The following is a 14807-nucleotide window of genomic DNA, read 5'->3' on the forward strand; positions in this document are numbered from 1 at the left end:
TTGCTGATACCAGTTCCACCCGCTCACCTGAGATGCAACCGCTCCTGGTGAGGAATCCATTCTAGTGACGATACCCACTTCACAGCCGGCTTTGGGGGCAGGCCTATGCCATTCTTATAGGAGCTCAGGTACTTGTGAAATGCAGTCAACCTGGGAACAAGTTCAGGATCCCCTTGAAACATCACCCATGGACAGCTTTGGACATTAAATGAACTCAGACACTCACATGATGAGGTGGGGACTTTGACACCAGGAACGCTTCATTCTTCAAGACCTTCTCTGGACTTTGAGGTTCAACCTAACAGACCGCAAACAGATTTGTCTGTGAAGAGCCCATCTCCCTAAGTCAAGTGAAGTCCTCTTCATTGCAGCCTCTTCGGAGGGTCCTGATGTAGGTGTGCCTGAGCGCACCTCCTCCTCCTCTGGTTGACACCTGCTGTGACAGCCTATTCTTATGACTGTGGAAGCCCCTAAAAACCTACATGCCCATCCTTAGCAGTTCTCCTGGTTGTTGAAGCCAGGACACAAGCCAGCCACCCTGTGCCTTCTCCATAATACCCTGGGTTTCGCCCCCGGCTCTCTCTCTGTTGTGCTTTTACACTCAACACGCGCCTTCACTAGCGACCGCATCAGAGCAGAGGGCTTCTCTAGTTTGTGTTAAATGTCTGTGTAAACGGTCCTCTGTTAGAGTTCACTGAGGTTACTGCCACCTTTTTTTTCAGTCTTTAATTGGCTGAAAGGGATTCTTTGGTTAATTCCCCTAGCGGCTCAAAGGACGGTAATTCAGACTCTAGTCAAATCCAGATTGGATTATGGCAATGTGCTGTACCCGGGTGCTGATAAGACTTTGATCCACCACTTGCTGATTGTTCAAAATGCTGCTGCTGGGCTGCTCTTTCCATTACCCAAATGTGCTTCAGGCTCCCATCTGTTTGATGAACTCCACTGGCTCAAGGTCTCTAAACGGATTGAGTTTAAGGCAGTGTATTGTATGTTCAAGGCCAAACATGGCCTAGCTCATCGATACATTCAGGAACTGGTAGTTCCTGATCAGCCTATTCTATCTTTGAGATCCTCGAGTCATGCTTTGTTTTCTGTGCCAAGGTTCCGTTTAACCCGCACGAAGGGACGTTCTTTTGCCTACCTTGGTCCAAAACTGTGAAATGCTCTGGGTGCCGAACTTAGAAACTGCAAATCATTGCTTGCCTTTTGCAAACATTTGAAGACTTGGTTATTCTACATCAAAACAAACCAACAAACTATCTGCATCTATGCTGCGCCGGGAAACACTTCGGAGCAGATGTGCATATTTCCAAATACGTAGTCCACTCCCAATCTATGATCCCCACTGCTTAATTTGTTTTTTTTTTTTTAAAAGTGCTAGGGCCCGTGTCAGGAGACCACTATAGCTTGCACTGCCCATTGCCCCTGCTGGCAATAACATTTACTTACCACGACACTTTTTACAAGGGTGATAATTTGGACTATTCCAGGCCGCCCAAAGCTATAAGAAAGGTTTGGGCGGCTGGTATTAGTAATTTTTAATGTATAAATAATTATTAAACAACTGTTGTTCTCCTTTCAAAATTACACAGACAGCGCCACCATGTGGTGGACTGTCATAAGTACCGGTGTCTGCAATTAAGTCCTGGTACTGAGCACCGGAAACCACCATCTCAAAATAAGCACTGATTTGCGCAAGAAACATTGTTTTGTTTTCTGCTTGTGTTGTACTTTATGTTGGTTAATGCTAAATATCTGCTTGTTCGTCTTGCAGTGACCCGCCACAACCACTTGAAGGATTTCATGCTGGTGGTGTCCATCGTCATCGGCGTGGGCGGCTGCTGGTTTGCGTACATCCAGAATCGATATTCCAAGGAGCACATGGGCAAGATGATGAAGGACCTAGAGGGACTCCAGCGAGCTGAGCAGAGCTTACATGACCTGCAGGAAAGGTAAACGCAACATGTTCTGTTCTTGTGTCGCTTTCTTTCCTCAGCAGGCTGAAAACCACATTTCCAGATCCAAGTTACTTTCTGATGTGATTTCTCTTCTTTTTAACCTGCTCTTGAATTTTTCAGGAACAAACAAAAAACATTAAATTGAGAAAATTACGTTTCTGATGGATACTTCCAGCTGCAGATTCCTCTCCTTTTGAATACCCCAGGCCTCAACTCTGTGAAGTTTTTCAGCAATTGCTCCAATGTGCCAGTAGGTGGTGCCATCCAACTCCACATTGGCCATGTCCCACCTCCTGAAGTGACAGGGTAAAGGCTGTATGTAGGTGCCACCTGTGCATGCTAATGTCAATTCCTTTCTTCCATCCCCTTTGACGCAGATCCGGTGCTCTGCTCCTGAATCAGAGTTCAAAATGTTTTCTTAACAGTGTTCTATGGTTTATGCACCCCCTAGCCTCCCTGAGAAACATGCGTCATGCCATATCATAGGAAGATATTGTCTGGTACAGACCTTCCTAATATCTGACAAATTCTCTGTAATACATCCCAAGACCTTCGGGCAGTGAAGTCTCAGGCCCACTCCGTCTAAATGTCCAGGTCCAGACCACCAACCTGTGTTTAGTCCAACACAAAGCGGAAAGACTCAGTCCAAGCACAAGTATCCTAGACTGAAGTCCTCTCCCTGCTTGTTCCGCTCCAGGGAAACGTTGCAGAGCTGTCACACCAATGATCGGACTTTGAATCAGTCATCCAACTCCGTTCCTGTCGTCCACCTACTCCGATCCTGTCGTCCACCTACTCCGATCCTGTCGTCCACCTACTCCGATCCTGTCGTCCACCTACTCCGATCCTGTCGTCCACCTACTCCGATCCGGTCTCCAAGCTGGGGTCTATGCACCCCAATTTTTTGAGACATTTTCAACTCCACAGCAGGTAGAAGACTTCAGGGAGACCATGCTGCAGCTTTTCTGGACAATTTTGGGTCCAACTAGAGGGACCAGGCTGAGTGGACAGGCCCTGTTGGGCCTTTGTCTGGCTCCTTTCTGGCACCACCCCTGCCCCCTTTTTTGCTGAAGGCCACATATGTTCCAGCCAGTTTGATGCCAGCCTTAGCTGAAGAGGCGCCAATTCTAGATCCAACTTCGACAACAGTCTCTGGTCAAGATCTGAGTTCGGCTAGATTTTGGTTGATGTCTTGTTATGCGATTGCTATGGTATAGCCCTTGGTAAGGGAGGATCCTTTGCCTCAACAGTCATATTTCTGGCACGTGGAGGCCATGATTGTGTCTGATTCAGATGTGTTCTAAGTCCTTCAGTACATTCTACGTGACTAGGACAGTGAGGAAGAGCCCAACAACATAGTACTCCTCACTATACTGTGTTGTCTGTATTATGACACTCAGAATGTTCTAGTGGCCTTGATGCTTCACCTAACATTAAACTGGATTCCCCATGAGGCCCCCTACTGAGGAAAGCACCTCTTTTGCGGTGGTGGTCCTTAGAGGGGTAGAGGTATTAGAATTATATTTGCCAACTGTGGAAACTAAAGCAAATTTTTATTTTTTTTAAATGCTGCTACCAATGATTTTCGAATTCAGAGCCTTTGTTGCCCTTCATTGAATTTCTGATGGAAGCTTTGTTGGTGGCATGGTCAAAACAGTTTGGCATTACCACGGAGCACGCCCCTTTGCTGAAAGCCATAGACCTCCCGCTGGGAGACAGCATCCCTTTCCGAGAGCTGCGAGGTAAACCTGAATAACTTACCCCACTGCCCCTCCGGACTGAGAGTCTAAGTACATTGACAAGCTTGGCAAGTAGGTTTTCTCCTCTGCCAGCTAGGCGTTGAGGACTCTAAATGGTGTTTGCGTACTGGGTAAATACAGTCATACCTTCTGGAATATGGCGAACAAGATTTTGCCAGCCCTCCCATTCGCTTAGACGGTCCATGATAGGATGCATCCTAGTCCATTTTGCAGGCCGATTTGGACACCCCAGACTACGTCGGCTGTGCTATGGGTGCTAGTGTGATAAATCCCGGTCATGCCAGGATGTGCAGTACTGGCGTTTCTGGGTATGTGCGGGCATCCCTTGTAGGTATGCTGTTTGACTGCTCCAGGCTGTTTTGAGACAAGCCATATAAAGCATTTGAAAGATAGCCATACTACTACACGCTCCCTGGGCTTAATATCTCTTGCCCGTCAGTTCCACCAATAGTACCTGAAGTTTAGAGGATTCTCTGGTGGTCTGACGTACCACCAGAGGCAGTCGTCTTAGCCTGTCCAGCACTTAGGATATGATGGTGGCAAGGGCTGCGTCGACCAGCAAGACCAGTTCTCCTTTTCCCCTGCTATGACCACACTAAGCCACTCTGATTACTCCTCTGAGGATCATATATGGCCAGTAGGAGGCAGAATACATTTTGTCTACCTGGCTGGGTTGGTATTATCTCGGGCCAGTGGATCCTGCAGGTTGTTAGATACCCTTGCTTCTTGGACCACGCCTACGCCTGTTACTCCTATTTTCGCCCTCCGGTTCAGTCATTAATGACCGCAGTGGTGCTGGAGAGAGTCCTTGAGGAAGAGAGAGACAAGTGGTGCTACTTCTGTTAATTCTTACTGCCTAAGAAAGATAGCAAGCTCTGGCTGATTGTAGACCTTCAGTTCCTAAGCACCTCCTTTCAGAAGGACAACTCCAGGATGCTAGCCTTGGCTGAGGTCTTTCCCGCCCTACACCCTGGGGATTGGATGATCTTCTTAGACTTCCATATGTTTGTGTATGGTCACACAATTTGTCACTGCTCAGACAAACACCGTCTGTAGATAGTTTTGGAATTAATCCCAAAAATGAGGAGTCTGCAGTTAGAGGTATCCATCAGAAGTTAATCATCTTCAGTAAGGCTCGTACTGGTGGTTGTTTCTTCTAGGAGTAGATTCCTCTCTGCCCTCCCTTCTGCGGAGTGGGCTTTTAGAGTATAATAAGGTTCGGTGTAATATTCTGTCACTATTCTCAGTCTGTCATTTACTCTCCATGTCTAAGGAGGTGGAAGGCTTTATTGTAAACTGATGTCAGCATGCAGAGGTGGGGCCAAAGTAAACTATCTACTTGCCAAAGTGATTCAATGCTTCAAAAGTCTAGTTGGACTGTAACAACAAATTCCACTTTTCCAGTTTATTGCCATATATTGAGATGACAAATTGTGGCAGTTCTCTCATTAAATCAGGGATGCAGGGCTTGTTATAAGGTCAAGGTTTGGAACCAAGGTTGTGATTATACACTTTTCAGATACCAGCGCTCTGTTTCTCTAATCTCTGAATATTCACCAGCTCTCCATATGCTGATGCTCTGTTTATGAATGGGCTCCGTTTAGGCTAGCTTTCTGATCAAACGAGAGCTTTGAACATGTCAGCCCTTCTATTATACCGGAAACTTGTGGAGGACGAATCATTGCTCTTTTTCTTACTTGTTTTATGAGGAGGCGTCTTGCGAATTACTGTGGCAAATTTATTTTTAATCATTCACACTTTCTTAAGAGCTTCCTTTATGTAAAACCCTGATCCACTTGCAGCCCAGCCTGGGTTGCCCATTGAGAATCAAAGGGATCAGCCCCAGTCTGGCACTCACCACTTGCAAGCAAGGCTTACAGCTCTCTGTCTCTTAGAGCGCTCAACCTAACAGTAAAGACTGTCAATGCACAGCCATATATTCCATTCTGAACACTGTATACACGTTTTTAGTGCATTAAGTTTTTTCTTGTCGTTCTTTTCTGCCCCTCTTCCAACTTGTTCTTTTCTTTGTATTCTTTGCCACTTATTGATTTCATATACACTACATGCTGAATCAATGTATGGGGTTTCTTTCGCCCTGTGCCAAGACCTCATTAGGCCGGAAGTTATCACACCATCTCTTCTTTAGGTCTTCCAATTGCCTCAAAATATATGGATCTTCTCCCTTCTGGTGCTAGACTGGGATGGAGCCTTGCAATCCCGAGATTGAGCCTGGAGACCGGTGCCAGAGACTTTACCCTAGTATCAGAGCTGATAAGACCTCTTTGCCCAGCCCAAATCAAAGACAGTGGCATTGTCACATGGTTACTCTCAAAGTCTGAAGGTGTCAGAAACTCTCAAAGCTCTCTCCTCTCAGGAATAAATGATGGGTCCATTTCTCACTGGCATAAGACACTTTCACCTCTTGATTTCTGGGGAGAGGGGATACCATCAACTTTGTGTTTATTTTTTGTTTACTTTTGTAGGATTGCCAGTTGTTTGGCTACACAATCCATTATTAGACAGTTTTGAAAATGACGAGGGAGCAGATTTAAGACGGGGTTGTTTTTTTCCTCTGCCTGTCACATTTATTTTTGCCTCTGTTCGCATGAGCTCTCAGGAGTATTGAAAGCAGACTTTGAAATGCTTGTGTCCTGGATGAAAGCCAAGCCTCTTTGTACTTGCTCTTAGATGCTGTTGTATCCTTCCAACAGCAATGTAGAATTAGCATCCTGCAGCCACAGGGCCCTTATTCAGATGATTGAGGATAATGGGCTCATAGATGCTTGGGCGCAACTGACACCACAGTAGGGGGGCAGCACATACAACTCAGCACCCCATAGAGGTGTGCGTGGCTAGATTACCGTTTGGTTTCATCTTCTCTCCACCCCACTAGTACCATTTAGAAATCCCTGCAGGTTATTTCCGACCACAATCCCTTGGTCCTGGAGGTTCAAAGTAGTGCTTGGAGGGTGTCGGAACGTAGCGGGACCTTTGAACGTGCCCTGCTACAGGACCCAAACTATCTACAGCAAATGAACAAATGGCTTGAGGAATTCCTCGAGACCAACAGGGTAAGTGCTGGATATGGGGTGGTATGGGATGCTCTCAAGGCTGGTATCAGGGGGGAATCCCTTGAGCAATTTGTTGAACCGGAATAAAAAAGCGAATCAAGAGATTAAGACCATGCATTGAATTATTTTAAACACAGAAGAAGAACTTGTTAGGGCTATAGCCACTGGCTCAAATACAGACGAGACCTTCCAGAAATTAGCGTTCGCAAAGGCAGCACCAGCTGAAATCATGGCAACAAGAGCAGCGGGAAAATTCGTGGCCTGGAGACAGTCTTGCTATGAATTTAGTGAGCAAGTTAGGCATATGTTAGCTGTAAGGACTAGATCGAAAGCCACGGGGTACACATCTTAGAGATTAAAAATTCGGAGGGAGGTGGGGGGGGGGGGGGTAGTCACAATACCTAGCGAAATATGTATGGATTTCAAAGTCATTATGAAAATTTATATAGGGAAAATGCGCTCAGGGAACCCAAGAATATAAGACTATATTTAGCATTGCTCACTGCCGAGACATTCTCAGTAGAAGACTCAAGGGCTTTAGAGGAGAGATTTTTAGACAAAGAAATTCTGGGAGCCTTAAAGGAATTGCCATCTGGCAAGACTGTAGGCCCTGACCAAATCCCACTAGAATTGTATACAGTTTTTTACTCAACTTTGGGAGGTGATTTAATTTTTGTAATGTGCACAGAGAGGGGAATCACCTCCAGAGTCATGGGCAGAAGCTAGTAAGGTCCTTTTTCTAAAAAGAAAAAAAAAAGCCCACTAACAAACCTGGTTCTTATAGACCTATTAGTCTAATGAACAGCGACTCAAAAATGTATTAAAAAATTCTAGCGAATTGTTTTAGTACCATGATTGGGAAGGCGCTCTTTCCGAGGCAGAGGCACGCCCGAACATATTTGCAGAGTATGTACTTTGTTTGATGGTACTTCTGTCACGCGAGATCCTATTGCGCTTATCCTGCTGGGCAAGAGAAAGCGTTTGATATGGTCTTGTGGGGCTATCTTTGGGCTGTACTTGAGAACTCTGGGTAGGAAAGGGGTGTATTAAAGCCATACAGACACTATATAGGAATCCTAAGATTCGACTCCAGTTGATGGGGGGCGCAACAAAGTGACCCAATTGCTATCACGCGAGGGACGAGGCAGGGGTGTCCATGTTCTCCCCTCCTATTTGCTCGTCGAAAAAAGAACATACCCGTGATTCAAAAATCCAAGAGAGACTTTGATAGGCTGAATAATTTGCATCTGTCGATTATGGGACGATGCAACCTCATTAAAATGATATTCCTGCCAAAAAAGTTGCATCTATTCAGGACGATACCCCTGAAATTTGAAATTCATTGGTTTAAGGAAATGGAGAGGCTGATTAACCGATTTAGTTGGGCTCAAGGGAAGAAGAGAAGAGCACTTCGATATATGTCCCTATCTAGGCAAAGAGGGGGCTGGGTGGTCCCTGATTTAAAAACATATTACTGGGCCACAGTGATCCAATATATCCAAGGGTTATTGGGTGGAAAGGTCATTGACCAGTGGAGGAACGATGCTCCTCCGGATGTATATGAATTACTCTTAGAAAGAGACGCCCCTAACTGGCTGTTGAGATTCAGTAAAGCCCGTTATTATAAAAAAGTTAAATTCAAGACCCTTGGGGCAGCAGTAGCGGTCTGGACAGGTGTCAGGGAAAAGCTGGGGTTAGGAAGAATGAACTACTATACAACTCTATTTGGAAATCCGTCCCTCCCCGAGATCTTTCACAATGGAATTATGCGGCGTTGGAATGCTTTAGGAGTGAAGATGATGGGGGATCTCTTTGACTCAGATGGTTTAGTCTCATTTGAGAAAGCCCAAACTCTATTTAACCTTGATCGCAGGGAGTTTTTTAAATTCCTCCAGATTCGGTCCTCCATCTTTAGGAAGAAGTGGGGAGCGAGAGCTTTCTCTAGAGATCCAGTTATGGATGCGGTCCAAGACCCTGATGGGTGTACTACCGCCCAAATTTATGGAGAGCTGATACAACTACTGGGCGATGATTTAGAAAAGCACTCTGAGAAATTGCAGCAGAAGTTGAACGTTGAAGGGGGCGAGTTTAGTGCATCGCTTAAACTTGGCTACACTGTTTTAAGAGTAGCGAGCCTCCAAGCACAATATTTTAAAACGTTTTTTTCGCTTTATTACACCCCTGCTAAGATAGCTCAATGGGGTGTGACTGAGGGTATTTTTTGTCCCCGCTGCCAAAGTGACGAGACAGATATAGTTCATATGTTTGCCTCTTGCCTTGCCTTGGAACCTCCTAAGAGAGCTCTAGAGAATTTTATGGGGCAAACCCTGAGGACCCAAATAAAACTGTCTGCCGAGCTGATGGTTTTAGGTGTGGCTAGAAACAGAGCGCTGTTGGCTGACCGGGAATTTGTATTTCTTGTCATGACGGTGGCTAGAATTTGTGTCTCATCTGCATGGGTGGAACCCCCCCCCCCACATTTCAACAATGGCTAACACGACTCTTAGCTATGTGCACTTTGGAAAAGGGTCTGTATGAGAAGAAAGGGTGGAAGGCTAGGAAGTTAGGGAACCTTATCTGGGCCCCTGTAATAGATTGGAAAAGCAGATTGAATACACTCCAGATATAAGCCAGTGATTTAAACATATTGGATTAACCTTCTTCTTTCTTTTTTTTTTTTTTACTGTTTGTCTTGACCCTTTTTTTCGACAGCATTGGTATATTCTGTAACCTAGACATAATGTTACTGTATTGCGCATGTTTGCAAGTTCTTAGGATCAGTTTTTTTTATGGATTTCTTTTTTCTCTTCCCTTTCCTTGTTTAAGAATGTTTTATTATTTATGGATGCATTTGTATTGATGTACTTAAACCGATGGTGGAAAAAACCCATGGTGGAAAAAAAAAGAATTAACATCCTGCAATGAAGAACCCTTGAGTGGAACTACTGTCCAATCTGATGAATTCAGCACCGTAGATTTGTCACTTAGTTATGAAGGACACTTGTTGACGGCATCTTCTCATTGCTTCTTTTTTGTGTTGAGTTTCTGAAAATTAGTCTTTTTGTGCTGTATGGGAACAGTCTCCCTAAACTAGGTCACACAATGGTCAGATTATGTAATTGTGATAGTTAAAATGTTTCCACTGACTTGAAGTTCATGTCAACTACTTAATTAGCTGCTATAAATTATTAAAAGATCATGTTTGAGGAATCTTGAAAGCCCTCGTCCCAATTTTGTAATTAGTTTTTAATTATGTAAGTTGTATTTGTACAGGGCAGATGATTCCTCCAGAGCATATAACTGTTTGCAAAGATGTTAACAGAACTGCTATTTCCCAATAGACGTAATAACTATTCACTCCACCATGCTCAAAGGGTCATTTTCCTAGCTTAAGAGTAAGTATGCCGAGGAGTGAGCCTAGCTTCCTCAGGCCGCACCTGATGCCAGACTGTCTCGAGATGGACTGCCATTATGGCTTATGAAGCGGGTGTCCTAGATAACCCATTGGGGAAACCCCTCTACTCAATCTTCATAATTGGTAACACAGGGCTACTTTTTATTCTGATAATTCTTAATATTCTATATTCCAAAATGTGAGCCAATTTTATAAGAAACAGAAAGGAGGCAGATTAACTGCTTATAATGTCAACTCTGTCTCAAATCATTTGGACTGAAGTCCTGTGGACACTGATCATATATAAAGATTTAGTTAGTTCATTGGCCCCAGCGACGCAACCAGAGTGTTGCGAAACATGTTTTGGCTTCCTTTCCGTTTCTAATACAATTGGCTCACATTTGCTGAAAGGAAATTAAGATTTATCAGAATATAAGTAGTCCTGCGTTGTTTTAACAACTGTGAAGAAGATTGAATAGTAGATATCAGATTCATAAATATTACGCCACCTAAGACAATGCTGTGATCTGTAGGTTTTTAGGTTTTGAAAGAGTTTCTCTTCTGTAAGAAACCAAGATATATTAGTATCCGGAAAGAGCGCAGTTTCGCCTTTATGGCAAACGTGTAATATGTGGCAGCATTTTTTTAAAATATTTTTCTACTTCACTTCACCAGACTTTGTGCAATTTTTTAGACAAGAACAGTTCTTCAAACCTAGTAACTACTGATTGCTCTTGTTCGAGTTAAATCAAATACTTGCAAGCTTTTGCAATCAAAATTCTGTTCTTGGGTCACAAAAACTAGCAAATTAAATGGTTTAGGTTGCCGAAATAAGGTATCAGTACATATTATTCACATTTAATTCACAAGTACAATATAGCATTGATTACCTCACTTTAATTAAAATAGGTTTGTCGAATTAAAATATCAGTCTCACAATATGCATGACTTGCAGGACACAATCTCAGTTTTTTTTTTTTTGTAAAACATTTTTATTTTTCTTACCAGTAATGCAGTATAACATCCTTATATAATGAAGAGTAATGCCGCACAACAGTTAAGCACATCAAATATGACTGCGTCACAATACCGTAATCTGACAACATTATAAGCATGGCCCCACCCATCAGAATCTCAGTTTTGGCGTATCTCCGTTGCACATGTGCATGGAGATATCATTTTAGAGGTCGACTTTCAATTAAAGCTGTAAGAGCACGGAATTCTTGGCCACCCCATATGTGCTGTGTGACTTTGGAGCCCCGGCTCGTCAGGGTTACTCCTTTTGGGTTGTCTAATGACTCTAAGGTGATTTCCTTGGTTAATGATATTGCGTCTTTCAGGCTGCAGAAGGCCCAGGAGGAGCACCGCACCGTCGAAGTGGAGAAGGTGCACCTTGAGAAGAAGCTGCAGGACGAGATCAGCATGGCGAAGCAGGAGGCGCAGCGACTGCGAGAGCTACGTGAAGGGACTGAGAATGAGCTGAGTCGGCAGAAGTACGCGGAGCAAGAGCTCGACCAGGTAAAGCCATGAAAGTATACTGCTACCAGCTGAAAAGACAGTCTCTCTGACTTTCTTTTTTAGGTCTCTGCTAAACGCGCGGAAGCGCGTTATCGCCGAGAACTTATTGTTAGCGAGTGTGCTTCCCAGGAGACACTCCTGGCCGCGCGCATCGCCTTGGAGGGCGATTTGAAACGCGCATGTGCACGCGATCGCGCTCGCTGTGGGCAGCTGCTGTCGTGCATTCACACAGACACACACCAGCGCCCATGCATGCACTTGCTCATACAGTGCCATGCTTCAAGGAAGTAAAAATAATGTGGGCAGAACGAATAAAAAGAAGTTAAACATGAATGCTAAAGCTGTGATGGGCACCAAAAATCGAAAAGCTTAAATCAGATGTGTGAAATAATAACGTACCGAAAAAACCCTGAAAAATAACATGCATGAAAACCAAAAAATGAAAAGCAAGTGTTTACCTGTGGATGCAGTCCGTGCGAAGCATTAATACAAATGTTTACATGCTGGCTTATGTGTTTAATCAAACGGAGAAGAGAGGATAAAAGCACAGGGCTAGTGCAATGAGTGAAACAAAACTGTGCTATATATGTCCTCCTAGATCCAACACAGTCTTACATCGTAGGTGCCAAGAAATATATGAGAGTACCTACATACTGCATCCGGCCGTGAAGGGCATTTACACTACGGAAGGGAGAATGCAGAGTAGTGAGTGCAGAGTAGTGAGTAGTGAGTGCAGAGTAGTGAGTAGTGAGTGCAGAGTAGTGAGTAGTGAGTGCAGAGTAGTGAGTGCAGAGTAGTGAGTGCAGAGTAGTGAGTGCAGAGTAGTGAGTGCAGAGTAGTGAGTGCAGAGTAGCAGAGTAGTGAGTGCAGAGTAGCAGAGTAGTGAGTGCAGAGTAGCAGAGTAGTGAGTGCAGAGTAGCAGAGTAGTGAGTGCAGAGTAGTGAGTGCAGAGTAGTGAGTGCAGAGTAGTGAGTGCAGAGTAGTGAGTGCAGAGTAGTGAGTGCAGAGTAGTGAGTGCAGAGTAGTGAGTGCAGAGTAGTGAGTGCAGAGTAGTGAGTGCAGAGTAGTGAGTGCAGAGTAGTGAGTGCAGAGTAGCAGAGTAGTGAGTGCAGAGTAGCAGAGTAGTGAGTGCAGAGTAGCAGAGTAGTGAGTGCAGAGTGCAGAGTAGCAGAGTAGTGAGTGCAGAGTGCAGAGTAGCAGAGTAGTGAGTGCAGAGTGCAGAGTAGTGAGTGCAGAGGTGCAGAGTGCAGAGTAGTGAGTGCAGAGGTGCAGAGTGCAGAGTAGTGAGTGCAGAGTGAGTGCAGAGGTGCAGAGGAGTGCAGCAGAGTAGTGAGTGCAGAGGTGCAGAGTAGTGAGTGCAGAGGTGCAGAGTAGTGAGTGCAGAGGTGCAGAGTAGTGAGTGCAGAGGTGCAGAGTAGTGAGTGCAGAGTTGTGAGTGCAGAGTAGTGAGTGCAGAGAGAGTGAGTGCAGAGTAGTGGAGTGGCAGAGTAGTGAGTGCAGAGTAGTGAGTGCAGAGTAGTGAGTGCAGAGTGTGAGTGCAGAGTAGTGAGTGCAGAGTAGTGAGTGCAGAGGAGGGTCAGAGAGTGAGTGCAGAGTTGCAGAGTAGTGAGTGCAGAGGTGCAGAGTAGTGAGTGCAGAGGTGCAGAGTAGTGAGTGCAGAGGTGCAGAGTAGTGAGTGCAGAGGTGCAGAGTAGTGAGTGCAGAGGTGCAGAGTAGTGAGTGCAGAGGTGCAGAGTGCAGAGTAGTGAGTGCAGAGGTGCAGAGGTGCAGAGTAGTGAGTGCAGAGGTGCAGAGTGCAGAGTAGTGAGTGCAGAGGTGTGCAGGAGTGAGTGCAGAGTAGTGAGTGCAGAGTGTGGTGCAGAGTGGAGTAGTGAGTGCAGAGTGCAGAGTAGTGAGTGCAGAGGTGCAGAGTAGTGAGTGCAGAGGTGCAGAGTAGTGAGTGCAGAGGTGCAGAGTAGTGAGTGCAGAGGTGCAGAGTAGTGAGTGCAGAGGTGCAGAGTAGTGAGTGCAGAGGAGCAGTGTGCAGAGTAGTGAGTGCAGAGTAGTGAGTGCAGAGAAGAGTAGAGAGTGCAGAGTAGTGAGTGCAGAGGTGCAGAGTAGTGAGTGCAGAGGTGCAGAGTAGTGAGTGCAGAGTGCAGAGTAGTGAGTGCAGAGAGGTGGTGCAGAGTAGTGAGTGCAGAGGTGCAGAGTAGTGAGTGCAGAGGTGCAGAGTAGTGAGTGCAGAGGTGCAGAGTAGTGAGTGCAGAGGTGCAGAGTCGAGGTGCAGAGTAGTGAGTGCAGATGTATGAGTGCAGAGTAGTGAGTGCAGAGGTGAGTGCAGAGTTAGTGAGTGCAGAGTAGTGAGTGCAGAGTAGTGAGTGCAGAGTAGTGAGTGCAGAGTAGTGGTGCAGAGTAGTGAGTGCAAGGTGCAAGAGTAGTGAGTGCAGAGTGAGTGCAGAGTAGTGAGTGCAGAGGTGCAGAGTAGTGAGTGCAGAGGTGCAGAGTCGTGAGTGCAGAGGTGCAGAGTCGTGAGTGCAGAGGTGCAGAGTCGTGAGTAGTGAGTGCAGAGGTGCAGAGTAGTGAGTGCAGAGGTGCCAGAGTTCGTGAGTGCAGAGGTGCAGAGTCGTGAGTGCAGAGGTGCAGAGTCGTGAGTGCAGAGGTGCAGAGTCGTGAGTGCAGAGGTGCAGCAGAGTCGTGAGTGCAGAGGGTGCAGAGTAGTGAGTGCAGAGGTGCAGAGTAGTGAGTGAGTAGTGAGTGCAGAGGTGCAGAGTAGTGAGTGAGTAGTGAGTGCAGAGGTGCAGAGTAGTGAGTGCAGAGTAGTGAGTGCAGAGTAGTGAGTGCAGAGTAGTGAGTGCAGAGTAGTGAGTGCAGAGTAGTGAGTGCAGAGTAGTGAGTGCAGAGTAGTGAGTGCAGAGTAGTGAGTGCAGAGTAGTGAGTGCAGAGTAGTGAGTGCAGAGGTGCAGAGTAGTGAGTGCAGAGTAGTGAGTGCAGAGGTGCAGAGTAGTGAGTGCAGAGTAGTGAGTAGTGAGTGCAGAGTAGTGAGTAGTGAGTGCAGAGTAGTGAGTAGTGAGTGCAGAGTAGTGAGTAGTGAGTGCAGAGTAGTGAGTAGTGAGTGCAGAGT

At 45.6% G+C, this 14807-nt stretch overlaps 1 protein-coding gene across 5 annotated transcripts in view; it reads left to right on the plus strand.

Moving 5' to 3' along the window:
- The window catches only part of STIM1 (stromal interaction molecule 1), a 274811-nt gene that overhangs the window by 173435 nt on the left and 86569 nt on the right, over positions 1-14807 (plus strand). For all 5 annotated transcript variants that reach the window (XM_086933766.1, XM_086933768.1, XM_086933769.1 and 2 more), the window contains 2 exons: positions 1778-1955; positions 11530-11707. In XM_086933766.1, coding sequence (XP_086789892.1) covers positions 1778-1955; positions 11530-11707 — 356 coding nt within the window. The remainder of the gene's footprint in view (positions 1-1777; positions 1956-11529; positions 11708-14807) is intronic.

Source organism: Lissotriton vulgaris, chromosome 8 (genome assembly GCF_964263255.1).
Source record: "Lissotriton vulgaris chromosome 8, aLisVul1.2, whole genome shotgun sequence".
Taxonomy (NCBI): Eukaryota; Metazoa; Chordata; class Amphibia; order Caudata; family Salamandridae; genus Lissotriton; species Lissotriton vulgaris.